Source organism: Diplotaxodon limnothrissa, linkage group LG16, assembly GCF_057381915.1.
Source record: "Diplotaxodon limnothrissa isolate DT_005_m linkage group LG16, D_limnothrissa_male_GT1.1, whole genome shotgun sequence".
Classification (NCBI taxonomy): Eukaryota; Metazoa; Chordata; class Actinopteri; order Cichliformes; family Cichlidae; genus Diplotaxodon; species Diplotaxodon limnothrissa.
The window spans coordinates 6,703,116-6,730,402 of record NC_140611.1 but is presented as its reverse complement, the minus strand read 5'-3'; the positions used below and the strand labels follow the sequence as shown (position 1 = coordinate 6,730,402).

The following is a 27,287-nucleotide window of genomic DNA, read 5'->3' as shown; positions in this document are numbered from 1 at the left end:
CCCCAGAGCTTGTAATGGGGAAATAATGAGTGAAGCTTGTTAGTTATTCTTTCCACTCTCCTCAATCTGGAGGAAAATAAATAAATAAAAATAGTGTGCGCTGTCGTCCAATCAGCATCTGTCTGGGCCAGACAATTACACAGATGCCAGATTGTTTGTCAAATGTTTTCATGACGGGGGCCACACCTCGGAGCAGCTACCGCCGCTAATTGAACCTGCTGGATCGAGGTCCCTGCCATTCAAACATCCACTGAGCCAAGACACAGGGAGCGCAATGTTTGCACGAGCCTGTGTATGATTTTTATTTATTCATTTATTTTTTGGCAAAGGGCTTGTGCTGACACCCAAAGAAATTTAGCTAAGCAGCAGTAGCACTTTAAATGTGAAACTGCAACACCTGCTCCCTGCGGCAAACTGTGCTCGCGACTGGCACGCAGAGTGCTGACTAAAGGGAGAGGGACGGCTGGTGGCGTATAATAAGCTACAACTTGACGTTAACAACTTAAGGGCTGCTAGCGGGTGAGACAAGGGACAGAGATTGTTCTGTTCATTAGCACAATCTTTCCTGGGAATTTATCTAATGATGCTGTGATGCAGCAAGTTGATGAAAAAAAAGTAAAAACAGAAAGGGGGAATAGAGAGTTTTGGGGAAATGGAAAAAGAATTTAATACATTTAAAAGTAATTTCTTCTTCTGGAGAAACATTTTTCCAATCAAAGAATGGATTTTAGCTCCTAGATGGTATCTAGGAGCTAAAATCCCAAAGGCCTGTGAGCCTGTTGACTGGAAGTATTGCATGCGAATACCAGCTTCCTGTCATGCAACACCATGGTGCACACTGCAGGGGAGTCTAAAAAGAATACACTTTTCTTCATCATTATGGCGCACATGTAGAATTATGGCTATAATGTATCATTCACGCATGAGGATGATTCATCAATAATTCCTCTTAATAAAACATACCAGCATGCATACCATTCTTGGCATCATCATCAAAGCTTGAAGGTGCAATATCATTCGTCTGACTCACTTTAAGTCAAAAGAATGGGCCATTATTTTACTGGTAACACAGGAAGCCATAACATTTTTAAAAGGACTTGGTTTTCCTTCTCATATCTGGTAAACAAAGCGAGATCTAACATATTTTCTGGGTTTCCGCAGCACTGAAGGGCACTGCTGTGCTGTTTGTTAGATGAAGTTTCTTTGTTGTAGAAATGAAACTTTAGGACACTCAAGTTAAACAATCGTCTCCTGCTTTTACTTCATACTTCAAACAAGGGCAACTGCACATTTGTACAGGTCCTATTATCTTCCCAGTTCTAAAGCTGTCCTCCAACCAGGATCATTTATGTGCTGCAGACAAATATTCATATCATCTTTCCATTCAGATAAAAAGTACAGTAGCTCACCGAGCTCACCAAAAGTCTCCACTCATTCTCCAGGCTTGATTGTTTCAGACCTTTCCAATAAAAATTGAGACCTTTTCTAATAATCTGTCAGCGACTACAAAATTATCTCTCCACTTACCTCACTCCAGCACTTGCACAGACAAAACAAAGCTACAAAAGAATTGCTGCGTTTCTTCTGTTTTCAATGTGAATCTTTCTGGATTTACAGCAGCAGTTCAACAGGTAGATTAATCATTACCAACTACAGATGAATAAACTTTGGATGGATGAACGGATATCCAGTGTTCACCACAACCAACCACAAGACCGTCGTTCAGTGGATGAACTTAAGTTATATTCAGTCACTTTCACACGATCAAGCCCCAAGACAACCCAACCCAAATGACACAGGAGCGGTTGGAGGAATTTCATTTACCCATCAACTGTTGCATCAAAGAAAGACTAATTATGCATCCACTGACTCCAAGACTATTGCAATCAATGCCAATAACTCAACAGTTCTGTTTACATATACTTTCACCTAATGCAGCAAACAGCTTCATTGATTAACAGCGGGAGTTATAGGCTCATTTCCCTGATTACAACTTAAAGAAAACACTGGATCTGCTTGGTAGTGCTGATTGCACCTCAGCCTACGACAAATATACATCTATCAGACACGAATGAGTCCCTTCCTTTTGCAGAGTCCACACTTTGTCTTCATAGCGTGGCTCCCGATCCAACACTGGAGGTGAAGTGGTAGCAGCATTAGCATCAATTTCCCTCGCTCTATTGCAGCATCGCTGCACTCAGATCATATATTAAAAGGGAGCAGATGAGAGAGGAGCAAGAGTGGCTCCTATTTTTACCTCAAATCAACCTTCACTGTTCTTTATGATATTTATTAATTATTAACATTGTTAGAAACAATACAGCCTTGCAAGTGGCAGGTGTACACATCAACATATAATATGTACGCAAAGACCAAGTGAACAGAGTGATTAACACAATGAAAAACATTCACAGGCAACACTTTTTAAATATGCCTTTTATATAGAATAGGTGCAACTAAAGTTCTCACGAAGAACACTTGATTATTTCATTGCTTCCTGAATAAAGAAACACTTTGTTCACAAAATCTTTTTGCATTATGTTATTCCATTTGCCAACTCTCCAGCTAGTATTGAACTACATTAAACAAATAAGTAAAAATACACGTGCACTTTATCCAGGCTCCATTTTACCATTTCTTTTAAATATGCAAATAATGTTCAAGTGGGGTTCAGTGTATCTGCTTAACCTTCATCACCATATAAATCGTTCCCTACTCTTTGGCTTTTGGCAAACACAGCATTGTCTTTTCTCTTGAGATCAAATCATCATAAACTCCATGAATCTGTGAGGTGTGTATAGCTTTATATTCAATTTTATGTTTAAGGAAGGAAATTTGCAAGACAGAAATGTGTGTGGGTTTTTTTAAATTCACCGATCATCTCCTGATGCCACAACTTATTCTGCTTTGGTGGACCTGACGCCCAGATTAGGAATGACTGAGTGTCTCTATCCATCTATCTGCAACTCTGTATTCAGATGTATGAATGTGTCAGATTCAGCTGTGAAGAAGGCGTGCAAATGTAAAATGAGGGGTCACAGTAAATGTTTATTTTCTAATTTGACGCCTCACTGATTCTATTGAGTTTTAATTTGATAAACAGACTGAATGCCATTTAAAATCAGAAACGCTAAAACTAGTTCAGCTCTGGAATCAGCAGACTCACACTTTAAGTTAATTAAGTTATTACACAATGCAAAAGTGACATAACATGGGTGAGATTGTTGCTTGGTCCATGTAGTTTGGTTATTTGAGAGGTTTATTAGAAGGTGCAGCAGGGACATGTGTTACACATCAGTGGTCAGGATGTCCAAAAAACTCCCTGAAAAGCCTTCAGCTAATCCAAAATGCTGCAGCAAGAGTCCTGACAGGGACTAGAAAGAGAGAGCATATTTCTCCCGTTTTGGCTTCCTGTTAAATCCAGAATTTAATTCAAAATCCTGCTCCTCACATACAAGGTCTTAAATAATCAGGCCCCATCTTATCTTAATGACCTTGTAGTACCATATCACCCTATTAGAGCACTTCGCTCTCGCTCTGCAGGCCTACTTGTTGTTCCTAGAGTATTTAAAAGTAGAATGGGAGGCAGAGCCTTCAGTTTTCAGGCCCCTCTTCTGTGGAACCAGCTTCCAGTTTGGATTCAGGAGACAGACACTATCTCTACTTTTAAGATTAGGCTTCAAACTTTCCTTTTTGCTAAAGCATATAGTTAGGGCTGGACCAGGTGACCCTGAATCCTCCCTTAGTTATGCTGCAATAGACGTAGGCTGCCGGGGGATTCCCATGATGCATTGAGTTTTTCCTTTCCAGTCACCTTTCTCGCTCACTATGTATTAACAGACCTCTCTGCATTGAATCATATCTGTTATTAATCTCTGTCTCTCTTCCACAGCATGTCTTTATCCTGTCTTCCTTCTCTCACCCCAACCAATCACAGCAGATGGCCCCGCCCCTCCCTGAGCCTGGTTCTGCCGGAGGTTTCTTCCTGTTAAAAGGGAGTTTTTCCTTCCCACTGTCGCCAAAGTGCTTGCTCATAGGGGGTCATATGATTGTTGGGTTTTTCTCTGTATCTATGAAGCGCCTTGAGGCGCCTTTTGTTGTGATTTGGCGCTATATAAATAAAATGGAATTGGTCTAAACATGGACAGGTCATTACAGTCTGAACGTGTGAAATCTTACGCAGTGATCAGTCAATGGTTACGAGTCATTTCCAATGAAAGCCAGTAATATGAAGCTACCAACTGTCGCTCTCATGATGGGCTTGACAATAAAAAAAATAAATAGTCAAAGTTGCACTGCTCTCAACAGTTTTTCAGCACTTAAGTGATGGAGTGAAGCATCCACCATCATTCTTTCATCCTTGCATGCATACACACATGCACAGCACATTTACACCAACACTTCATGGCAGGTCTTTTTGACAGTGTAGCAGACTTGTAATATTTTCACTCATAATGTCAATGCAGTGTTAAAGTACAGCTTCACTTTTAATCCACATTCAGTAGTCAGAGTGGCACAGACACACACAAAAAGGATGGCATAACTCACCGGGCCATTGCCACTCCGAACACACATCCACCAACGGTCGACCAGAAACCAATCCAGCCTGCATCCACCTGTGTTTAAAAAGAGAGAGAGAAAGAAAGAAAACAAAGGAAAATGAGGTGGTGGTTTGGGAGAGAAGCCAAGAGAAAAGAACAGAAACAGAAAAGCATACACCCTGTTCAACATGCAGTCCATGACTGAGGACAGAGCTAGACAGAGAGCAGGCTCTAAGTGCCTGAAGACTGTGAAGGCCTGCCAATCACCGTGTCCGGTAAATTGCCAGGGTTGGCAATGTTGCATGAGAGTGTGTGCGTGCGCAAAGCTTGCTGTCCTTTTTTTATTTTCCAGGATGAAAGTCAAAACACACACACACACAGTCAGAAGAAAGGACACTTTGACCAAGGGACTGCCACAGAATCAATAACAGGTAAAATACACGCCTCCCTTTCTCTCTCTCTCACACACTCACAGGAAAAGTCAAAGTGCCAATAAATGCATTTGGTTCTCATAAGTCTTCTATTGACAATAACTTTCATTAAGTCAAATTCAGATGGTAGATCATTCAGCGAGGAAGCTGAATCTAAAGCAGGACCTGATGCTTTCTGCTTAATCACACTCTGCACCAATCTGTCAAGAAAGTTCACGATGAAGAAAAGTGGACTATCAAAGTTATTAAATGTAGACCGATTCTAGCTTACAAGTGATGCATGCCAAAATGCCATTATATTTGATCAGAGTTTTGTGTGGGCCAGCCTTCTGTGAAGCAGTGAAGATCAATGGAAAGGCACTCATCTCATGTTTGCATAGCCTGAAGCAGCACAGAGAGGTGAACTGTACTCCCCAAGTAAATAAAAAAAGATCTAAAAATATATATTATAAATCAAAACACCCACAACCCTGTAGCACCTATAATTGCTGTTTATCTTCCATGTAGGCCGTGCAGCACTGATGCTAGGATTTTCTATGGTGTATGTCACATCAGTTTGTGCGCCAATTCAGGGAGCTAAACACAAATTGCATGCCAAGCCATTTCAATTCAAAAGATACAAATTACTATGTTTCATGTGTGGGTGGAGAGTTAATTAACTGCAGCATTCTCAGTGCTTGGATCCTTTAAAAAGGCCAAGCCTGAAGCTTAATCATGTCTGCTATTTTGTGACTGTGTCAATAAGCTGGCGACGACTGCAGTTAGGATGGAGAAAGCCATATCATGTTAATGTGTTTGTTTCTGTTTTCTCTCTTGATCGCTTGTCATAAACCTGATCCTCTGAGAAGAAGTGGCATGTTGTGCTAATGCTGAATCTCTTCGTATAATCCTAAAAATCCACAAAGCAGTGTTTAATGCTGAGAAGTGTTTTATGTGAAGGCAGAACATGTTAAAAAGTGCTTCAAAACTCCCAGTGGTTGTGTATTGGTATTAAAAAAAAAAAAAAAAGAAAAAGAAAAACTAATCTTACTAAAAGAAGCAGGACGCAATCTGCATTCAAATTCTATGCATTCTAAATGGGTCTCCATTAAAAACTGATGAGCTGAAGCACTAAAGCACCCATTTCCCGAGACCTACGGATTGTGATGATACTTGTATCTGCAGGTTTAGCACATTTCCCCTCTAGAGCTCAAATGGCATCCTGAGCAGCTCCTTCAGTGGGAGACTGCGGCACCCACGGTGTGGGACGGAGAGATTTCGCAGGTCTTTCCTCCCCACTGCTGTCAGACTCCATAATAAAGACTTTAACTGATCAAGCACACACATCCATACATATGCAATAACACTAAGTGCAATAATCCTTTCTGTCATCGTTGTATTTTTACTCAGTTGTATATAGCATTCGTATTCTATTTTTATCTTATTGTATATTTTTATTCTATTTTATTCTACTGTATATAGTATATTATTTTATTCTATTCTGTACAGCTGTGTACTGTATTTATTCTTATTGTATTCTAATTTTTGCGTCATAACTTTTGCACTGTCCACTTCCTGCTGTGACAAAACAAATTTCCCACGTGTGGGACTAATAAAGGTTATCTTATCTTATCTTATCTTATCTTAGCATCGGACGTTTGGCGCTTCCCCTGTGCATCTAGTATCCAAATTCCAGAAATACACACCCTTGTTATAATAGAATAGGTGACCATTTTTACTTTTCTCATCCTTTTGCGTTTCGATGGCTCTTGTCCTAGTATCACCCCAACTCCCATTTCCTACCACAAACAATCACAGTGGAGAGGCACAGAAACTGCGGCGTGATTGCATTTGAAGAGAGCGCCCATTTGCAGGTACAAAATTGAAAAGAATGGCAATTCAACCACTGACATGAGTTTTTTACAAAAGATAAAAAACAACACAAATTTTGTTGTCTCAATCTCTTTTCTGGGTGGCCACACAGCACACACCGTGTCAGTATGGAAATATATTGAGGCATGACTTGCTGACTTGTATTTGCTCGCTGGAAGATACAAGGCCTCGGTGGAGTTTGTCATTTTCTTCCCTCCTGGGGTGATTGTATGTGCACACTATGTTCTAAGAGCGTCAGTAATTTCACGCATATTTTTAAGACTCGCATATAAACCAAACAAACATGAAAACGTGAGTTTCCTAGTCGGGCTCCAGTCAAATCACCACATGCTGTGTCATTTCCCTGCCAACAGATCCCCGTGTGCCTCTGCCCCTCTTCCAGTCATTTACTCAATCAATCCTTGTAAGTCGTTAAACATCACTTCTAGGTCGTATTTCATGAAGTCATAAAAAAAACAGCATGACGACTGAGACCAGAGAGCTGGCTAGGTGCTGTAACAGTCTTTGTCACTTGCAGAGCATGTTTCGTTCGCCTTCATGTTTTATTTCTTTATTAGTTTTTCAGACACTCTGCTGTGGGACAAGAACATGTTTGTATTTCCAATAGACTCTGGGGGAGAGGGGAAAAAAAAGAAAAGAGACATCAACATTTGTCTAATCCAGTGACAACTGATTGCTCTTACTGCCTCACGGCACTCATGGTCACCTCTCACTCAGGCTGGGTGGCTAGCTGCGGAAACAGATGACAGAAGCATCTTTATTCCAGAAAAGGACCCCGAAGAAGCATGTGTAAGAAAAATGCTGACAGAGAGAGGGAGGAGGAGGAGAGATGAGGTTAGGTCTTGAAACACACCAAGGATAAATGACTGCATGAATCAGCAGCAGAACTGAGTTACCAAATGTGTGCACTAGAAAAGAAAAAGAAGTGAAAATAGAATTTGAAAAACGGTGCAGTGAAAAAAGGATTTGCCCCTTCCTGATTTCATTTACGCACATTTGTCACACATTAAAGATCAAATACATTTTATTTTAGACAAAAATAATTTTTTTAATGTAGTTTTGAACGAGGATTTCATGTATTAATGGGGGGGGGGGGGCTATCCAAACCTACGATAAATCATCTGACTTAACTGAATAAATTTCACCAGCCACACCCAGGCATGATTAATATCACACCTGCTGAATCAAGACATCCATCAAATAGAATCTGTCAAACTGACAAAGTGAAGTAGGCCAAACGATTAAAAATTTAAAAAGCAACACATCAAGCCATGATCTAGAGCAGGGGTGCCCAATCCCGGTCCTCGAGAGCTACCGTCCTGCAGCTTTTAGATGCATCCTTGTTCCCACACACCTGAATCAAATGAATGGCTTGTTATCAGGCCTTTGCCAAACATGATGGCATGCTGAAGAGATCAAACCATTTGATTCAGCTGTGTTGGAGTAGGGATGCATCTAAAAGCTGCAGGATAGTAGCTCTCGAGGACCGGGATTGGGCACCCCTGATCTAGAGAAACCGCTAAAAAAACAAATATTATGCTGGAAACCCCTCCAGCGTGGATGAATAAAAAGAATTCTGCAAAGAAGACTGAGCAAAATTTCCTCCACAGCAATGCAAATGACTGAATGCTGTTCTGCAGCCAAGGCTGGCACACCCAGTTACTAGGTTTAGGTGGCAATTACTTCCACATCGGTTTGTGATAACCTTTTTTCACTCAAATTAAATCATCAACTGAATGATGCATTTTGCATCTCATCTGGTCATCTTTGTCTAATATTAACATTTGTTTGATGAGCCATTACATCCAATTTCAACCAGACGTGGATTCAGAAAATGATTCCACAGTAAAGCAAAGGTGTAAACATGTGTTCGTGAGTAAACCTGCACCAACATGAGCAAATCATTGCAAAGCAAGAAGAAATTAACAGGAAATTTCTCTTTTGCTATTAATGCTTTGTTCATTTTAAAATGTCAGTAAGAGCTGAAGGCAAATGCAAAGGGAAAAGTTTGCACTTAAACAAAAATTCCAGTGCAAATGCATTGGTGCTTGGGGAAAGAAGAAAAAGATCTAATTAGAAGAGAGCTTGCATTTATATAATGCCTATTTTACTCCCAGCACAGCGTCTGTCTGCACCGTCTCTGGATGTGACAGTCAACAAAGTTTAAAACAGACAGAAAAACAAGATAAGCTAGAGCTGCGATTGGGATCTGTGGGTGCATCTTAAGCTAAAACAAAATAAAATGCAGTATTTGCTTTTCCTTAGTTCAACTTGACTTCAATGTCTCCACACCCAAAGAACAAAGCTTCAGTTGCATTCGTACTGCACCACGCACATCGTTTCATTTATTTTTAAGCTCAACTTTTATACCCAAGGGATAGCTCATCTCACTGCAACATACTTTTTGTGTTTTCAAATGTCATGGATAAAAAGAATTTGAGAGAAAAAAAAATCTTTTTAGAACAAATGAAATCTAAGAACAATTTGGTATGCGCCCTGCTTCCTCTTGACAGAGGTATAATGTAGAGGGTGTGACAAGAAGTGTTTCATCCCCCGCTCTGCTGCGTGTGATCTCCTCTCCAGCAGCACCTGTCTGGCGATAACCTTGAAAAGATGCTTCCTTTGCCTTTTGACATGCTGCTGTGTTGAGACCTGGAAGATGCAAACCATCCAGAGCTTTTTTCCTTCCTCCAAGCTGCACCACTCAAAATTACTCTGTTTTTCTGTCTCAAATGGAAGATGGCTGGCAGGCATGCGGATAGCGATTTTCAATCGATTGTGCCCTTCACAAAAGACGCAGCTATGTGTAGGCTCAATAAGTGCAAAACAGAAAAAGACAGCACCAAATCAAAATATGTGATCATATTTGGTTATTTTTAGGTTTCACATGGGGAGTGACAGTGTGTATTTATTCCTGCACAAGAGTGGATTAATACAGGCTTGCAAACGGGTTCTTTAGAATTCAAACGTCAGAATTCCTTCCACATCAAAATATACTTATCAGTCTTGAATATCATCATGTGTTCTATGTGTGTAATGTCATTTCAGTGCATCATCTTGATAATAACAGACTTTACAGTTTACTGGCAGGAAGAACATCTGAGATATATTTCAAGATGCAACAATGAGAACAAGAGAAAGGACCCCAGCTGTTCGCCCCATTGTTCCACTCAGTGAGCTGCATGTGTGAAAAGCTTTTCAAATTATAGACACAGGTGGATGAAAACTGACTACTTACCTAGTCAAATAAGAGAAATACAAATATTCATACATATTTTTTTGCAGTTCACCCACCTAAAGGGTAACCCAGATGAAAACTAGTCTGTTATGCAGGAAAAATGCCGACCTCGTCTCCACACTTTCCTCAAAAGGCAGTCAAAACACCAGTACTGACCTGTTCTTTCAAAAGGGCACTGGAAAAAAAATGAAATCTGAAGAAACAGCCTCTTACTGAATGCTTTGAGGTACTTCACTTTACTGAAGCTGGTGCAAAGGCAGTATGTTATCCTGTGTGTGCGCATTTGTGCCATACCTGGCTGACTTTGGCTGGTGTAAGAACCATGTCGAGGACGCCCGACCAGCCAGCAATCACTCCTGTGGGGACTGCATAGGCCAGTGCTATCATCAGGAACCGCAGATTGCTGAAAGAGACATTAAACATGTCAATCACAAGAAAACAAACTATATTATACTATACATCATCCAGCCTCCAGACAGAAATTTCAGCACATTTGTAGAATCTATCAATGTAATCTTGGGAAAAAGAAAAAGATTTGAGACCAAAAGTGTTTACAGTATGTACTAATTAATGAGAGATAGTATCTCACTGAATGCTACAATTTAACATGCAGTTATCCAGATCTTTCATACCTTGAAAGCATCTGGGTTTATTTCAGTCCTAAAATAAATAGTATATTAATTGCGTATTGGTGTATTACTCCTACCTCCGCTCTTACTTTAGCAAAAACAGATGATTATCTGATATTTATTCGTGTACCTCTAAAGACTTCTGCATATAAATGTGAGAGCTTGGTCACTTGATTTAATTGAAAGGATATCCTCTGCAGAATCACTGAGGGGTTCATAATTATAATCCAAGCACTAAATGTTACTAATTGCATGAATGCATAATGCCGCCTCCAATTACAGCCTACATCCCAGCAGCAGCGGCCCGAGATGAAACAATGAAAGCAGCATAACGTGGTGTGTCTTTCCTGTCCTGTTCATTGATGTCTGGAGGTCTGCCATCAGCTGTCATCCCACGTCAGGTGGGATGACAGCCACACGCACTCAAGTGCTTCTATCTTTGTCAGGGTACTCACTGACATTAATGCATTCTGTAAATCCTGTGTCTAACATTATATACTTGCCTCCAACACTTGTCCCAGACTAAACTTAATGCTAGCCCCAACTGTAAACGCCCAGCGGTTCATTGAAATTGTGCCAGACAGTGACAACTAGCACAAACTACTCCTGCTACTTGCCAACCTTACTCAATCTTCACTCACAGATTTACTGACCAACATTACTGCAACTTGCTCCTATTCCACTAAACAGTTGTGAGCGCGCCCCGCACCCCCCACAATGTGATTACGCAAACAGATTTTGTCCTCACAACATGGATAATACACAGCACACACAGGCACACCACTTTGGCTCATCTCCCTGTGCCTGTCACAACAGAAAACCCATCCCTGTTCAGAGCACAGAGACAGAGAGATAAGAAGCAACATGAACACTGGTGGGAAGCTGCCAACATTAAGCTAAAGGATCTAAAATAAGGACCAAAAACTCAGAATTAGGAATTTGAATGATCACTCAGAATACTCTGAATTCTTGGCACTGCACTGTAAAGCTTAACAGTACTCGTTCAATGTACTCGTTCAATGACTCAATTATAAATTGTCCATAAGGCAATAAAAATAATGACTGCAACCAGTGACTGCTGTTATAGCTGGAACACTTTCTATCACATGAACCTGTTTCAATAGCAAACCTATAAGAGCCTTCCTGCGTTTGCCATCTTACATTTCAGGTACTCTCATGAGAAAACAGTGTAAACACATTTTTACACAGTTGCTGTTAAACCATCTATTGTTATTACTCCACTCTCTAATGAAAGTCAGATCTTTGATACTGTTATGTCTGTCACTGCATAACAATGTGGTTTAAAAGAAAAAGAAAAATGGATTGCTTTTAATTGTAAACTCCTCAAAGACAGCCACTCGTTTGCAATTAATCACAAATGTGACGGGGTTTGAGGTTATAGTTAAGTGCACGTGAGCCACTAGTGTGTGCATTTATTGTTTCATTAGCTGCAAAACCATGTTTAATTGTTTAAAAAAAAAAAAAAAAAAAAACTGTAACAATTGCTCAAAATTAAAAGCTATAAATGCATCTTTGATTTGAGGTAAATCCATTTGTAGATAATAACCGTTCATCAGTTCACTGGAATCAAACTGCAGCAGCAGGAATCTAAATGCTACAGCAGACATGAGGCTGACACAAGCAGTTTAGCTCACAGTGAACTGTTTGCAAAAAGGGAGAAAATTAATAAAGTGTATGTGCATTTATGTATGTGTGCCCAATATACATTCAAAGTTGATCCATTTAGAATATATAACACCTCTCCAATCACATGAAAGTCAAATACAATCACTTGGAGCACAAACACCCACACTAATCACCTTCGCCCAGTGAGGTGACATGGTGATTTAAAAATCAGAGCCACATCCTCAACCCAAACAATGTGATTAGAATCACTCAGTGTCTGACAAATGAGGCAGGGCTGGAAGCAGATTCACAGATTGTTTTCTTCTCCTGCTGTTGGTTTATGGACACCGGTAACTCTTACATTTATTCTGCCCCTGCTTTATTATAATGCAGCCAGCATCCTGAACGGTATCAAGCAGGGACATCTGGATAACACTTTGAGGCCGGCATCGCCCATATGCTTCAAATGCAGACAAAGTTCACGAATACACACAAACTACAGAGAGAGAACTTCCCAGGACAAACTACCTGTACGGCCAAAGTAGTGTTGCTGTAAACAAATCCACAGCCCTTCCCTTTCCTGACACCGGTGAACCTCACACAATGAATCGCTTTATTGGAAGAATGCTTTGATTATACATGAAAAAACAAACGCCGCCAGTCTCTCAGCTGCAGACGGCTTGTCTCATCTTAAGCAGTATGAAGCGGTTTGGCCTTGGACAGAGTACGTAGGGACAGTCATAAAAGCCCTGTGACAAAGTACTCCCCCTGCTTTTCCTATTAGCACCCTTTTCATTAACCTTGCCACAACAACAGGAAATCCATATCCATGCATTTTTTCCCCTCTAAAGATGAGCTTACTTAGATAACCAAATGCAAGCAGGCAGACACCATCTATTGGTAAGTTTTTTCTCCTCTCCACTTCCTGCTGGGGATGAAATATTTCCAAAGGAGTCTCAAAGCTGCCGGTGTCATCAGCTAAGTGTCCTTGGCAGAACCGGCTGGAGCGCAATGCATCAAAATGACAACTTTCAAAGTGAGTATGACTGGGGGTGGGAGGAAGGGGTCATTAATAGTCAAGCTTCGGCCTGTTTAGTATCACCACACCGGGTGATGAGAATACAATGATAACTTTGCACCATGTGTGGAGACATCCAGGTTTCTAATTAGACTGCTGCTGTGGCAGCAGATGTGAACAGCTGGAAGCACTCATCAAGCTGAAGATCGTTAACCAGTGCTCGGACCCTGACAGATAAATGGATGAACAGATACATCAATAGATAAGCATCAAGCTTAATGGCAAGTTAGCGGGTACCTGCCATCACTGTGAAGGCTACAAAATGCTGCGCGAGGTGCACTATTCAAGTCTGCCATCTTGGTATCGGGCCCAATACCAAACAGTTCCTGTCCATACAGGACCAATTCCCTGTCTCTATCAGTCGAACTACCAATTATTCCACATGGTGGATTATCAGCTACTCACAGTAAACCCCAGCTTGAAGATACCTAAAAGTGATGCAAAATGATGTTACACAGTGAGGTAAAATAAGTTCAAACAGCCAAATTCTTTGATCCGCCTGTAATCAGGGTGAGAAACACTACTGAACACAATAGTAAACAGTGAAACCTAAAACATCTGGATACGTTTCATGGAAAGCTGCAGTGTGGTTAATAAATTACAATTAGAGTCATATAAGAAGTTAAAATTTCACTAAGTAAAGCTTTAAAGTTCTCAAACTAAGGCAATCGTTTTGTCTAACTGCTCTATGAGTGCACAAGGCCACAAAGACTCAAGTCACTTTTCCTGCTACATGCCCAGTCCCTGCAGGACAACTGTACGGCTTGATGTTGCTGGACTGAGATACAACATGTTGCCCAAACAGGTCACTGGAAGCCTGCCTATCACAAGTGGAACAGAAACCCTCACAGCTAGATGGCCTAGTTAAGTTGGCCAGAAACCTCTGCACGGATGAGCATGTGCGCATGAATAAAATGTGTCAAAAAACATGTATTAGATAGATACCAGCCTGATCGCATAGGTTTCTGAACTCTTTAATGAGTTAAACCTGTCTGTGCTGGTCAGAGGCCTGTGGAAAGTCTGGCCCTGTAGTGAAGCCATTTCTTACTTCAGGGGACCGAGAGTAGCCAACCAAGCTGGGCCAACTTCCTGGCTGCCATCATCCAGCTTTTTCCCTTCTCTTCACCCTTCCCCAGCCTTAATCCGAACTATGGCCACTGCCACAGGCCTCATTTCTTTACAAGCCAGGGCACTGATTCTGGGGCAATGCTGTTTCCTCGTGGCCCAGAGGATTACTATCCCCATGGTGGAAAGTTTGAAGACATATAGTGTTATTTAATCATCGTTTCTAGATTGCCGTGTAGACCTCGCCTGTACCCTTTCCCAGGGTGGGGGAAGAAAAAGCCCACAGAGAGTCAGATCCTCAACATAACAGAACATCTCTCTTCTTCTCCAGCTACATGCATCAGCTGTGTCTCTTGAGAGTTATTGTAAGTAACTAACCCTCACAGTGTAGATGCAGGGTGATGTCTTTTTTCAACAGTGGCCAGAGCTTAGTGACAAATCTAGAGCGAAGGCTGGAGTTTCTTTGATAACAGGCCAGGCAGATGGTGAGTGCCAACTGTAACATAAGATTCTGTCACTTTCTGAGACAAGAAGCATACTTTGCATCACCAAAATAGACTGAATGTATCCGCAGAGCAGAATAAATGCTTCAAACAGGCTAACAACTGCTCTCTTAGAGACCGCTTTCATACAAAATAGCACCGCACGAAGCCAAGTCCAAATACACATCTTTTGTAATCTATTTAAAATCAAGGACATATTAAATTAGGCCTCTTGAATGAGGTTTTGAAAGAATGGTCTCAACATCATCTTTCACATGATTTTGGACTACCAGAAGACATCATCTATGTGTGCATTGGACTTTACCTAAGAAGTCTGCAGATGCTGCTCCTGTAACTGAGTCTCTGGCTTGCAGCAGCCACGCTGGGAGGCATTGGTGGGCGTGCAGGGAAATAGAGCAGGACTGCTCCAAAAAGCACAGCAATAGCAGCCAACTCTGCCAGAGCACAGCAACGTAGAGGAAAAGAGACATACATGTTATTTTCAAAGATGAGACAGTCAGTCCAGTTTGACATTTTAAAAAAAGGTCACCGTGACATCTAGAAGTCCTCTGAAGCCATCCCCGTGATGAACATAACAGCCCACTAGACAAGACTGTAGAATAAATGCATCTAACAAAACGATGCAATCTGACATAGCATCAGCTGATATCACAACTCGTCTCTTAAAAAAAGCAATGCATTTACTAAAAAGCTCCATTGTAGCCACATTAGTGGGTCGCTTTCATTCCATCATATGATAAGTGATACAATATCAGCTTACTTCTTATGTGACTCCTTTTTACTTCTGAAAACCTGCAAAACTTTTGATTCACAAAAATGTATCCGCTTTGCCCTTAAGAAATTAATAACAATACTACCTTAGGTTAAACAAAAGCCGCTGCCTCAATCTATTACAGCATGCCTGTTTCTCTTTTCAGCATGCTTTTAATTTTCTGAATCAGTTAAGCATATCAGCCCTAAAAAGCCATTATTCAGAGACGCAGTTATGAAGATTATAATTGGCATTTCTGTCCCTTGACGGGGCTGACATGATGTCGAAATGATGCGATATCGATCCAACTTGCCCTCAGAGGCTCTTGCTTTTTCTTAGTACCTGCATACATTACTAGCTGGATCCTGTCCCGGATGAAGATGTCGGAAACCGCTGCCGAGATCGTGGTTAGTGCCTGAGTGTCATTGGGAGCTGGAACTATCAGAGGTCCCACTATGAATGAAGCGGCGCCTCCAAGGTAGGAGAAGAGTGAGGCCACGGCTGTTGCTGTGGCTCTCTGATCAGGGGCAAACCATGTGGTGGACAGATAGGGGCCGGCGCTCATCATGGTGGGGCCGGCTAAACCATTAAGCAACTGACCTCCGTGTATCAACCTGTAAAAGAAAAAAAAAAAAAACGTTCTTATTTAGAAGACATACATGCCTCATATCAAGATGTGCCAGGAAAACACTTCTCTGATATCCCATTGAAACAAACAAAACGGCAGCAGCAGAGCATCACCCTCAGTATCCCTATTAAGTTCAAAATAAACTAAATAAGGACATAAAGTAATGAGGCATTTCTTTTGAGCATCTAAAGGACGAATAACAGGCGAGGGAATAAAAATAAAGGCATAATTATCCCAGAGGAGTCAAGTAACCACCTGCCCCTGAAGTTTCTTTCTAACTTCTGCACCTTCAGACTGAATTGTGTGAGACAGATGTATTCTGAGATGTCCCCGGATTCCACCAGCACCCCCACCACCCCACGGCCCCCTCCAGAACTGTCTGACCGAGACAGCCAGCCGCTGGAGACGGCTCACGGCTGATTGATTGTCTGTACGCTCAGTAAAGACTCCCTGGCTCAGCAGGGAGGGAAGAGAACGAGAGAGGAGAGGGGGACACGTGAAGATGTTGGGTTAATTCTGAGCTTATGCCATTTAAAAATCTTCTATAATATTGACTGAAAAAATATTATCAGTATCAAAATTATTAGATTTTACACTAACACTTAATATAAAAAAATTCCTTGAATGGCATTTTGTTTGACAAAACCTTTAATTCTAATACTGAGCCCTGTCGAAACAAACTAGTTTATGCCTGCTTTATGTCTAAAGCAGGCATAAACTAGTTTGTTCAGTCTCCACTGTGCTGACATGTCTCTGCCCTCTAACTCGTTCTAACTTTGGAGTCCACTGCCTCTGGGGTTCACAGATAAATGTGTCACAGCAGAATACAAAGTGCTGTGGTCAGTGACAGGCTGATTGGAGAATAACTTGTTCACCCTCTATCTTCTTCCCACATCTCAGACCTGCTAACATCCCCTCCTACACACCAACACCTCCTAAAATACTCTGTGCCTCATACTTTTTATTCATCCCACCTCTTCTTTCCTTGTTTCTCAGTCTTTATCGCTAACTGGGTATGTTTTCAACACTGACACTGAATAACCTGGTTATCCGAGTCCCCGTTTACACGATTCTGACATCATCGAGCTTCTCTGATCTGGTCATTTGCGTTGGTGCAGACATGTCTTTGACTCCTCCGCATCCAACGTGTGTCATTTCTGTACCGAGTGAGTTAACTCGACAGGATGCAGATGAACCCAGTGCCAGGACACTGCTGTATTTACAGCTGTCATTTTCTTCATCTAATTATGTGAGAGGGGAAGTGTGAGCAACAAGCAGTAAAAATTTATCCTCATTATTGGCGTCACACTGTCATTTTCACTTAAGCATGTAGGTTATCATTACATCACTTGTCATTATGTTTTCATGATTTCTACATGATTTCTATCAAAGAGTCTCCCCATCATTACTTCTTAACTAAACATAAACACCAGATTCAGCAAACGAGGTGTTGACAGAGCAGCCAGAACCAAAAATAAGTGGTCTTCATGCTCTCAAGCACCAAATGTGCTTTTCTATCTACCCTACTGCATAAAAACCTCTTGAAACATTCAGAAAATGATTTGCAGCAACAGAGACTACTTTGCTAGCTCTGCATCTTTGATTTGGCAGATTTTTTGATTTTCAATCTCCCCGGGATCTAAGCAGGGATCCTCTGCTTGTGTAAATGTGTAAACCACTACACTATGGAGCCACTGGTATAATCTCTGTATGATTAAGACTTGTGTGTACTGGCAAAAACAAAAGCTACAGCTGCAATAGTTGGCATCTTATTGTGGCCGTCCTCCATTTGGATGGGTCAGTGTGCAAAGATGGCAATGCAGGTAGCACGAAGCAAGCAGGTCTATGAATTAGGCAGCACGATGTGAGCAAAAGCTAACATTTAATTTGTATTTTATGGTAACAACGACATGATTTATAATATGTTCTTGATACATATGACATTTTTTTACCTACCACACCGAGCCTTTGAGTCAAGCTGGCTGTCTGTCATTGTGTCTGTTGAATTGAAATCGAGAGCTACCCGGAGCCAACTAGCACAACAGTCCCAATCAGGTTTTTGGGCGCACGTACTGATTACGGTCTTATTCAGGACTCAAAAGGGTGCAGACAGAGTGGTCCTGTCCACCTGCTGTACTAGACATTTTCATTAGATGATGATTATTCCAAACCCGGCACTCTAATCAACTTTCTCCAAAAAAACAAAAACAAAACCGACATTTAAAGAGACAAAGATACGCAGCATAATTTACAACAGTAACTGTGACCTACAGTGATCTCATTTTGAATCTCACCAACAATCGAAGCAGCTCAACTGTTTTGTTTTTAATTGCATTTCATGCACAATACAAACCAAATTAAAACTTATGGAATCAACTAATAACCTGAACAGTCGATGGTGGCTTTCAGCACTTCACACCTTTTAAAAAGTTTGACAAAGTTTGGTCAGTAACCAGCCTCGCTGTATTAGATTAGAGAACAGATGAGACTAAAAAAAGTGCCTTTAATATGACAGGTGATGAGGACGGATGGTGACTAACACGAGGATGAGCGGTCACATGAGACTGCACTGTGGCTGGCGAAGCAAAGAGAGGGAATAGAGCAGCTTTTTCAAGAAGAGATGATTAATCACTATTTATGAACCCTGTCAGACTGAATCTGATTGAGAATGAGACAAAGAAACCTGCACTACAGCGAAGTCATTTGACTGCTTCTGCTCTGCCTGAGCTGACAGACCAAAATTCAGCCATCACAAAAAGGCCAAACCAATTCCGCCTTGAAAATGGCACCATCGCAATTGTTGGAGTAATACGATGGGATCCACAATTTTTTTTTTTCTGATGGCCAATCAGACATTGTCGGAGTGAGTCTGAGATGTAACTGATAGACGCTAATCACACAGCTGGTCTGTATTCGAATTCATAACACAGACGGAGATTGAAATAGCAACAGAAACTAGTAGACGCATGAAAAGCCAGGGAAATGAGAAGGGTTTGAAAAAAGAAAAATAACCTTTGATTTGAGAGCAGAACTAATCACAGCAAGGTCTAATCAGTGACTGCCAATTTAACAGCACCTTTTATCTCCTTGACTGAACCTCACAAAACAAACATTTTTTAAATGTGGCTTCACAGAAGATCTCATTTTAAAAAAAAAGAAAGAAAGAAAAAAAAAAAAGAGAGAAAGTTCCACTTTTCAGTGTTCAAACATTCACAGCTCCCTTTGATTTTCAAAAATGGATCTTAAAACCTCAAAACAAAGAGACGCCTTACTTCCTCAAGAGGTTATCATAAAAACAAAGAGGTAATCGCCTTTTTAAACATGAAAAGGAATCTGGAGCAAACAGATCTGCAGGGGGTTACTGAAGGAATGTCACGGTTTCTAAACCTGGATAGACGTCTCCTCAAACTATTGTTTGATCCCGCCTGCAATGTCCTTGAACACCATATCCAAACTTCAGGAATCTGAAAAACTTAACTGCTCCATTATGTCGCGATTCCCTCTCTAAGGTAATCTACATCATCATCCATCTGATAAGTATCCTCTGCATGACAGGCAGCACATTCATCAGCGACACCCGTCAGTAAACAAAGCCCTTGCATTTTGATCACTACTGCAAAGCAAAGAGTGACCTCTACTGGTGATCCAGCTACATTAAGCTTTGAGTCTCTACAGTTCTATAATAATCCAGTATGCCGTTCATCGCCTTAAGATCTATGACCTATAACATTTAATATGCAAATTAAACTGAACTGTGACACACTAACATTTGCCGTGTGATTCATGTCCTCTTTGCTTTCGCCATCCTATCTTGTTTTCCACTTTGAATGCCGTATCTAAAGAGCTGAAGGTCGCAGCAGAGCAGCATAACTCTCATCGTGGTACGGGTGCACAGCGGGCAGCGTTAAAAACTCTTAGCTCGACCTGAGCGGACATAAAAACTTGATATGTCATGGCTGGATTCAGCAGAGGTGAAATTGAAAGCTTGCTCGTGTGACTGGCTTTTGGACTGAAGTGACACTCGAGCAACAGCGAGAGGCAAGTTGAAAACTTCTAACAATACTGCCCTCGAGCGCGTCCAAAAAGAAGAGGAAGAGCTTGGTATTTTATTCCATTTCCTCTTTACAGTAAAAGCCTTTTGCAACATTAGCGTGGTCGAAATATGTGTGCATGCACGTGCATTGGGATTTATTTTTTTAAATAATTTATGTCAAGTCAAAGTTATGCTTTGTGGAGATGATATTTTTACCTTCAGCTTACAAGATGTGATTAGGCTAAAAACCACTTCAGCTTCACAGACCAACACTCAACGATGCGCATGCTGTTGTTAAAGTTTAACAATTGAAGCTGAGTTTACATGTCACTGCTGGCGGTATATGAATTTGCAACTGCATTTTCAAACTGAAAAAGAGGAGAGACACCGACCATTACCAGGCAGAGACTAATAAAAATGATAAATAAGAAATTTGGAAGTGTAGAATCCAGTATTGCTGCCCTCTAAGAACTGAAAGTCAGGATATAGGATGCAGTCTCTTCTGAATCTGTTTCTAAATAATTTAAATCCACCAACACTTTAGTAGTGTAAAGACACTGGAGTGCTCTTCATTATTCTGAAGTTATGTCTTTAAATTTAGTGCTAAAATAAAAACTTCAGCTCTCTACAGTCTCTCGAACAACAACAACAAGAAAAAAAGATTCCATAGCTCTGTTTGCAGGCCAGATTTAGGTCACTGTCGCTCTTTATTGGAGACTTTTTTTAAGGCCATATGGTAGCTTTGATGAAGCTCAGCTTTTACTGCATGAAGACAGATTTCCTGACAAGAAACTCCTTTGCTTTGGTATTTGTCCCTTTTACATAACAGGTAGTTCCAAATGGGAACATCCCTGTCTCAGCGAGAGTAATTTGCCAATGAAAACACATTAATAATATTAAGCTTTTAGGTCACACTGTAATCTATCAAAGGTCAGTTTCCCAGATAAGACATCTGCCCACATCTGCACATGGCCCAAATGTATTGCATCTTTCTTTTAAGAGGACTTAGGCTACTCCTGATTTAAAGCTTTAGGGTTATTACAAACAGGCTGACAAAAATACAAAAACTCAATTTTATAATCATAAATTAAAGTTGCAAAGCTTGATATTTCACTCCAAACTGTAAATACTTTTTTGGGACAGACTATCGCCTGGAGATCGTGGTTATATCAGTTATTCTCCTTGTACACTGCCAGGAGCTTTTCCTGCCTTATTTCTTTCTTTAGGCCGTATCACTATATTAGCAGCTAGGTTTTCTTAGTGCAGCCTCACGAGACAGAAAAAGAGAAACAAATTAATTTATCTGCTCTTTGAAAGCCAAAACCTATTTTAAAAAGCTCCAACTGCATAAAGTGAAAGTGATATGTGACTTATTCCATGGAAATATGATTCTCTTTATTCATTATAACATACTGCCTCATTGTGAAGCCCAACAGGAATCATTACACAGATTACCACCAAAAATATTCAAGGAAATTAGATTTTTTAAGGCACTGTATAATTGAAATGACCTTCTCTGAGCTCTTACCCTTTCTAAAAATGAGAACACTGAACTCAAGTGAAAATGAGAATGAAAGTGGGAAACTGGTTTCCAGCAACAGCCTGTCAAAATGCTGTCTGATAAGTGAGAAAACTGCCAGCAAAGACACCAAAAGAAGCAAAGCGTCCACACAGTGTTGATCTGTCCTTCACAATCACATCCTCTGCCACATAAATAGTCTCATTGTCTCTATGCAGTTACAAATCTGCATATCAAGAATGAAAAAGAAGCACGACCTCAGCTTCAGTACAAATGCATACAGTACAAGACCCTAAGAGGCCACTTTTGTGCAGACATTCATGATTTATTGACTTTAGTAACTCTCTGATTTTTCCTGTAGTGATATCAAGAGGTTGATAATTACTGTTTGTTGTGTTGCGATATGTGACCTTTTGTCCCTTCAGTGCAATTTGAAATGTAATTACTTTATTATTCTGTCCAATACTTTTGCTGGTGACCATCTTGGAACATTTAGAAAGCACAAAATTGACATGACAACAGAAAATTATGGACCTCTGACATCTGTGCATGCCATCTTGATTAACTGTTACTGATTAAATGATTCATATTTCTTCTTTTAAAAAAACTGAATGGAAACAATTATATGAAAAAAAGTTTAGTTTTTCACGTACTGCCAAATCCCAATTTGTGTAATCTTGTCAAACGCATTGCACGCATTGGCAAACATCACACAAGGGTAACTTTTCCATGGTCCTAAGTAACTTTGGCCAGTAGCTCATTTCATTTTCAATGAAACGCGGTGCAAAGCTGGTCCTAAAATGATTACGGCACTCACTCAGAAAATTTGCCTAAACTGAGTTATGGAGACTATAGAACCTGTATAACTGCAGTGCAGCTCATGAGTCACTTTGCACCGCCTTTCCAAAATCTTTCAAATGATCATCATCACACTTGCATCGTGCCGCCATCTGCTACCTTAATATTTACACGGGCTTCTTACCATCGTCTCAAAGGCTGGCCTGTCAGTGGGATACTTCTTAGAGCTGCTCCTAGCACCATGAAGAGGGTAGAGAGGAGGAGGGATGCTCGCAAACCTGGAATACACAACACACTGCATCAACACCGACGTGTAAGAAAAAGTAAAGAGACAGCAGTGAACATGGTAGGGATTTCTCAATTTTTGCTACGACAAAGGATTATTTCTGTTCTTATTGAATTAGTTATCTAACAATAAAAAGAGAAAAGTAAAAACAAAATCCAGTTTCCTGGAGCTATAAGAGACTATAAAATAAATAAATAGATAATAAGCAAAGAATGATAACAGAGGAAAGCAGCAAATTAACACATTTTAAAATCTGGAACAAATATTTTACATAATTACCTTGACCAAGGAGATTATGTTTTTGGTAGTGTTGATGTCAGTCTGAGAGCACGAAAAGTTATGAATGAATGCTGATAAAACTCTGAAGGGGTGTAGAGGGGGGTCAGGAAGTACTGCATGAAGATTAAAACATCCTGTCACTGCTGACCTCTGACCTCTCCTTCAAGATCAAAGTGATAATAATGCTACTTAAAACCATGTTTCTTACTGCCTTTGTTTGTATGAGGAGCATTTAAGAATTATGGGGATTAGGGCTGGGTCATATCATACCGTTCACGTTAATACCGGTATAATGTTAGGCAATGATAAGAAAATGAAATATCGCGATAGAAAATGGGTAAAATGCGCAGTGCCTTAGTTTACACATGGCAGAAAAAGCATGGCGGCGATGGAGAAGGGCGAAAGCGGATCGTCGAATGAAACAGATGAACCAGAATTGGTTTGTAAAAATGCTGCAACTTCAGTGGTGTGGGACTGGTTTGACTTTCTTCCCTCAGATACACACCAAAGCACATTTTTTGGTAGAGCATGCAAGCGCATGCACATAAAAAACAGCTGCTTGTTTAAGTGAAAATACATTGATGGGGTTTTTTTGCACTAATAAAGTTGTGGAGTTGTAAAGTATTTTGTCTCGCGCCACTTATATCATCAGTTATATCGTTGTCGCAAATTTTCCAAATATATATCGTGATAAATATTTTTGGCCATATTGCCCTGCCCTAATGGGGATTCTAAAAATACACATTATTATAATTTGCAGCCAACATTACAACGTTACATTTCTCATCTGCCTTTTGAGTTGACAACTTGACCCAAAAATCTGTTACAGCTTTAACGAAAGTATTGCCAAGAGAAAGACTGAGCTGCCTGGTTAGTTAGAAATATACTGTAGTGCAATTATTATACAATAAGCTCTAGTTAAACATGGCCAATTATTCACAAGTGATCTAAATTAATGATTACAGTCTACATAAATACAGTTTTAACCAATAACTGAAAGGGATTGGCCAGCATCACTAACCAAGCAACAACAAAAATCTTAAAACAGAAAATTCCTTCTTAAATATCACTTGTGTAACAGCAAAAGTATGAGAACTGTTTCTTTCACCATTAACTCAAGTCTCATTTCTCAGTTTCATCCACATGACAGCCATTTAGAGAATTATGTGCACTTCCCCATTCTTTTCTGCATGTGAACTACCATTTCTGAATGTTTGATTGACAGGTTCAACTAAATGACCGCTGTGGAAAGAGGATCAACATATTAACAACATCCTGTAGGGCTGGGTCTAACTGATGAGCAGAATGCAGACTTTATTGATACCAGTGCAGTTATGAATTCTGCTCCTCAGTTAGATTATTTATCAATTCCGTTATTGACCCTTGATCCACTTTCTTTTTAGAAAAATGAGGACTGTGCAAGTTTTGAGCATGAAAGCGAAATAACAGCAAGACTGTATGCAACTCACGTACAAGAGCTTCACTGCCATGAGTTGAACAAGTTTATAATATACAACCTCATAAAACCATTCTGAGCAGTATCAACGGAAGAAAAAGAGAAGCTTGAACGTATTCCAATAAACTGGAAAGCTTCCCCACTTCATATCATATAAGCTGATGCTATATTGACTTCCTACTATAATGGCACCTTCATAGACACAGAGGCCGAGAAGCAGTTGTAGTTCTGCATTAAGGTTACATAGAAATAGCCACCTTTGAAAGGTTTGCCAACTAGAACTAGGTGCAGCAGGTAATCCAAAAATTATTATCTTAATATTTGCTAAATTGTTTCTACCAAAGCGCAAACAAAAAAGGCAAATATTTGCCACTTCCAGCTTTTCCCAATATGCAATTTTTATGTTTTTGTCATTTATTATTCATGCTCCTCAATTGTTCATCAGTACTTATGAGTGAAAAACAAAACATTCATAATGTTTGTCTTGAGAAGGCTTTAGCTGTACTGAGCAGCTCTCTAAATGAATGCATGCACAACTGTGACCACATTTCCAGTAAATGAAAGAAAAAGCCAGCAACATATTTTAGAGAAATGCTGGAGGCCATCTACCGTAAATGAGACCTGCAAGTTTACAGCTGCATACTTCAATGCACAGTATGCATCTACGTGCTCAAGAGACAGTTTGTTGACATGAAGGGCAAGTTAATGATCACTACAACTGCAGCCGAAAAGCTATAGTTACTTCCATATATTTAGATATTCATTTTATGTCCTTGTCACAACTGGCACCATGAGATGGTATATGCAGCCCATTCAATTTACACAGGTAGTCCAGCTACCTGTCTCTCGGCACTGTCTCATGAGTGAGGAGATACCAGGGGAGGGCTGGTACATAGTGGCAGTTGGACAGGCCCATTTAAGGCTTTGACACAACAGCAATAGTGTATGTGCAAGTTTGTGCAAAAAGGAACTGGAAGAGCATTCCCAGAGCTCTACAACATGACCACCGATGGGATTACTCATGTGCGTGTTTCTAACCAAACCCTCAAAATCAGACTCCATATGAGTATCATGAGGGTCCAGGTTGCTTTCTGTGCTCACAGAACAAAACCATGCTCACTTTAAATGAGAGGAAAACAGGCAGGTCTGCCACTGGTGCCCAGTTTTCCCAAAGGGAAACCAAGTACTTTCCCCACAGTCGAGCTGAATTAGATCTAAGCATATCACAACCTTTGCAAGTCATAGAAGTCTTTTTGCAAGGGCACACCATGGTTGACACTTCTTAACTCAGATGCAGACATGACCACAAGGTTTTTTGTAAGGTCTGAGTGGAATCTACACCAGGAAGAATTTACAACAAGTTACTGAAAGAAGCAGATACCATTATCAAGTTGCCTACAAATAAATTAGGCAACAAAAACACCTAATTGTGAATGTGATTGTGATCACAAGGTGAGTTATGCAACTTCTTGGCAAGATTGTGCATGGACCAGCAGTCTGGTGTTGTTAGTGCCTTGTTACTGTTTTTGTCATCTGACAACCAGCGTGGTCATTACAAACTTCTACAGTCAGGTGATGCAGAGGAACTGGTTTGGTAAAGCACACGCAAGAGGGCTACTTTCATTCTTTCCAAGAAATACTGCTTTTGAACCTGAAAATAAAGATTTTTTAAAAAGTAAATTAAGACTTGCTTGTCCCATATAAGCACTTTCCCCCCCACCTCCCATGTTTCCAACTCATCTATGTGTCTTACTGGGCACAAACAACCCATTTAAAAACTGAATGAAGACTATAAGGTCTCTTAAATACTGCATTTTATCAGAGTAAATATATTCTGCGATTGCATAAGGTCAAACTAATGATAAGAGAAATTTTCGAAACCTAAAACAAAATACGTCGTTAAGTTACATCGCTGTAGATCTTGGTGGGGTGAAAAATCACCAGGTCAGGCACAATCATCGTTGAGGTATGACACAGTGTGCTAAATTAAAAGAACTCACCTTTTTTATCCATTAACCACATAAACAGCAACCAAGGGAGGAAGCCAGCCGGGCCCCACAGCACCAAAATCGCGATGTCAGACTTGGTAAAGCCGTAAGCGTGAGCGGCTGAGTTCTGTATGGGACCCCAGAAGTTCCGCACCATTCCCTGCATCAGTGCCAGCAGGGAAAACAGGGTCAGAACCAGCCATCTTCTCCCATACACTCTGCTGTTTACCGGATTAGTGTTCGTCTCCACATAAGAAGGAACAAGAAGCGGCTCCCTCTCGGCCTCGGTGCTCGAACCGGCACCCATATTAACCTCCCGTTTGTCAGGCTAGTTAAAAATTCCGGTTTTAACGACGGTACAGCAACAAACTACCTCGGCCACACAAACAAAAACAGCCGATAGCGTCTAATGTTTGCTTTAACTGCGCATGTCAAACCGGAAATAGTTGCGGGTTTCGGAAACTGTTCCTATGTAGCTGCCATTTCGGCTCGTCTGGTGAATTAGCGTAAGCGGGTTTTTTGTAGTATCACAAGAGTCCAAATGGTGCAGATTCACAGCGATGTGT

At 40.6% G+C, this 27,287-nt stretch overlaps 1 protein-coding gene across 1 annotated transcript in view; it reads right to left on the bottom strand.

Annotated features, from left to right (window-relative positions):
• Positions 1 to 27,120, bottom strand: part of slc49a4 (solute carrier family 49 member 4) — a 44,215-nt gene extending 17,095 nt beyond the window's left edge. Inside the window, exons 1-6 of the mRNA XM_085374398.1 lie at positions 26,734 to 27,120; positions 22,897 to 22,990; positions 16,077 to 16,348; positions 15,288 to 15,417; positions 10,377 to 10,485; positions 4,549 to 4,616 (exon numbers count right to left, since the gene is read on the bottom strand). Coding sequence (XP_085230524.1) covers positions 4,549 to 4,616; positions 10,377 to 10,485; positions 15,288 to 15,417; positions 16,077 to 16,348; positions 22,897 to 22,990; positions 26,734 to 27,028 — 968 coding nt within the window. The 5' untranslated portion in view covers positions 27,029 to 27,120. The remainder of the gene's footprint in view (positions 1 to 4,548; positions 4,617 to 10,376; positions 10,486 to 15,287; positions 15,418 to 16,076; positions 16,349 to 22,896; positions 22,991 to 26,733) is intronic.
• Between the last annotated feature and the right edge of the window lie 167 nt (positions 27,121 to 27,287).